Here is a 3,378-nt window from a genome sequence, read left to right as displayed (position 1 = left end):
ATAATATATATATATATATATATATATATATATATATATATAAAGTATATATTATGTACATAATGGTATACAAGATACATACATTATGATTAGAAATACTATAAAGTTATAAATAAATTTGACACGAACTTTTTAAAAAGGTCAGAGAGAAATCTCTCTGCATGGAAATAATGATTTTTTAAAAATATCTGAAAATTTAGGTAGATACAGTTTCGAAAATAGTTTCCTGGAAAAATAATTATATAGGAAACTCAAACATGACTAACACTGTAACAAGTTTTGACATTCTACCTATCAATTTGGATGTCCTACATAATTATTTTGAGAATCCAATCAAATTATTTTCAGATCCATATCTAGCTAAATTTTTAAATACTTTAGCAGAACTGTTATCTATTATTATCTATTATTATTGTATATTTAACTGTTAATAATTGTTTATTATTATATATTTTTATATTACATTTAACTGCTATAATTGTTATTGTATATTTTTATAATTTACTTATGGCGACAATTAGGGCATTAAGAAAAAATTTTCTCTTCAGAAATTAGATTTCTTTTTCTTTATAATACCGACGACATCGTTGGTACATTCTTCCAGATGTACGCAGCCAAAAGTGAACTTTCGGGAGAAAGAGAAGCAAGTGCTCGACAACATCCTAGGACCAGGCCGATACGATGCGCGCATCCGGCCAAGCGGGGAGAACGGAACAGGTGAATATAACAATTTGTGAGTCCTTGTTTACTCCTTCTGCCCATCCTCACCATGTACCGTAATTTTTATACCGACATCTCGCGGCGAATCAGCCGAGAAATGTGAATGTAGGGTAGAAAAAAAAAAGAAATAAAGCGGAAAGGAAAACAGAGGTACATAACGGGGCAACGGAGAGATATACACCGCACTTTCTGGCGAGAAAAGCTTAAGCTTCGTCAAGTGCGGAGAATTGAATGCGCGATACAAACACGATCTATCGTCGTCGTTAATGCGACGCAAACGACGAGCGCGCGAATTCATTGACAATCACATATATATAAGTATACATATTGAAATATATGTATTGTGTGTGTGTGTGTGTGTATATATATATATATATATATACACATATATATATATATACAGTCATATATTGATGATATATATACATATATGCATGTATGTATAATAAGCGAACGAGATGAATTGCGAGAATTTTCCGCACGTCCGTACCGAGTGAATGCGTACCGAACGGTGAGAAATTTCTTCATAAACTTCGCGAATGTGAATGCGGCGTACTGAGCGGCCTTGCGTTCAGAACGAGCCACGATCGATCTCGAGAAGTCCTGAGACTTACTGAGCATTATTCGCGATATTAGGTCTGTTTTCTGTAGTTGAAACTAGTATACACTTTTGGAACTTAAAATTAGAGGTATATATGTTTGATATTTGGCGAAAGCGAGAGAGTTCTAGTGCAATTTAATACAGAAATAAAAATACAGAACCATTATATTCTTGCAATTGTCTCTTGACTGCATCGTATATTATTTCTTCCCTTTGCGCGATATATACTTCTTCTTGTTAATGGCTCGGTAAAAATGTGCGAGCAAATTGGGAGATTTGCGGTAAATTTTTCTTAATTCTTAATAAATCTTAATAAAAATAGAATTCTATGTGTTATTATAATAACATATGATTATAATATATTGATTTATCAAAATCAAATCTCATACATATGAAGTTATTATATATATATATATATAAAATGATAATAATTTCATATATGAGATGTGATTTCGATAAATCAGATATATATAATAGAGCACGAAGAAAAAAAATGGTTTACGTTAAATTTTAATTATACACCACATTTAAACATAGAATGATCTAATTTTCTACTCTCTAAATCTGAATCAATGGATAATCACTAATTATCCAGTGGCATACTTAGCACTAATAATCAGTGAAGTTCAATTAAAAAAAGAAGAATGTTTGAGCATTATAGAACTAAAATACTGACATTTTCACGTTAATCCCAATACTGTATTCATTGAATTTAAGCATTAAAATGAGATTAGTTAGATCTCATAATAAAGATTAGCTAAGTTAGGGATCTTATATTTTTAATTCACTAATTATCAGTGGCATACTTGGCATTGATATTAATAATTATCCACTGATTCAGATTTAGAAAATAATGAAAAAGGATACAAATTTCATATGATGAAAATCATCTTCCAATCTCCTCCACATTGTGCAAAAAGTATCCTTTTTTTTTGCAATTTCGAGCTTAACATAACGCGATGGATCGCGGATGGAATTTTATCGATATCGATTGCATCATAGCTATCCTGAGTCGCGATTCCTATCGCGATTTTTGCAGTCAGCGGGTCGAACGGAAGGCAATTCAGAGTACTTTTGATTCGTGATAAATAAGGACAAATAGAGAAATGTGTAGAGCTTTAGATTTACAAAAGTCCGCCATTTTTTACCTAATAATCATATATTAAAGAATTACTAATTGTAAACTTATTTATTGGCTTATTTACTAAGCTTACTTATTATTTATTATTTACTTATTGAATGATAGACGATCAAAATCGAAATAGCCGATAGGAAAGTTATCGGCATCCGCAAAGATCAGAGAATTGCGCTGCTCTTGTAAATCTAGAACTCTAGAAGTGTGAACATTTCGTATCAACAAATCGACTATTTTCTTAAGTTGCATAAGTTCAAGATAATTAGACCAAAATATAAAGCAAGCAGTAAATCGGTTGCTAAAGATAATTAGCAAAACTTTATCTTTCTGTATATTTACAATATTTCGTGTTGCAATATCCGAAATTTTCTTTCGTCGCATAAAATTATCTTTCTCAATTTTTTTCTTTGTGAAATTCAATAACACATGATATTTGTTTGTGTGTTGAAAGACTAAATCAAATAAGAGAAACATATTTTCGTCTTACAATTAGAAGGTATTTCCAATACGAATTATAATTAAAAGACTATAAATAATACTACGTAATAATACTTTTTAGTACAATGCCATTTATTGTTCATAAAACAAAACATAATTTACAGATGAAAAATTTGAGAAAAAATATATAACTACAACGAATCTTAAGAGACGACGTAATCGACATCTTGCCGAGCTTAGAATTACGATGGAATTGTATCTTTCTTGCAAGCAGGTGTGAAAGAGGGATTAAATAAATCGCACCGAGAGCGCAATTATATGTCGCAATTAAACGAACGAATACGATCGTCGGAATATTCTCTAAGCACGCGTCGGATTTCTACTGTAGGCACATCCATACTATATATATATATATATATCTTTTGAGGCGATATATATATATATATATATATATCCCTTAAACTACGAAAAACGAATTATGTGT

The 3,378-nt window shown here is 30.6% G+C and overlaps 1 protein-coding gene across 2 annotated transcripts in view; it reads left to right on the top strand.

Moving 5' to 3' along the window:
- The window catches only part of LOC105621162 (glutamate-gated chloride channel), a 47,486-nt gene that overhangs the window by 3,338 nt on the left and 40,770 nt on the right, over nucleotides 1-3,378 (top strand). For both annotated transcript variants that reach the window (XM_012202631.1, XM_012202632.1), the window contains exon 2: nucleotides 605-717. In XM_012202631.1, coding sequence (XP_012058021.1) covers nucleotides 605-717 — 113 coding nt within the window. The remainder of the gene's footprint in view (nucleotides 1-604; nucleotides 718-3,378) is intronic.

The sequence above is a fragment of the Atta cephalotes genome (assembly GCF_000143395.1).
Source record: "Atta cephalotes unplaced genomic scaffold scaffold00032, whole genome shotgun sequence".
In the NCBI taxonomy this organism is placed as follows: Eukaryota; Metazoa; Arthropoda; class Insecta; order Hymenoptera; family Formicidae; genus Atta; species Atta cephalotes.
Note: the sequence above shows the minus strand (reverse complement) of the source record. Positions and strands in the feature narration are given on the sequence as shown.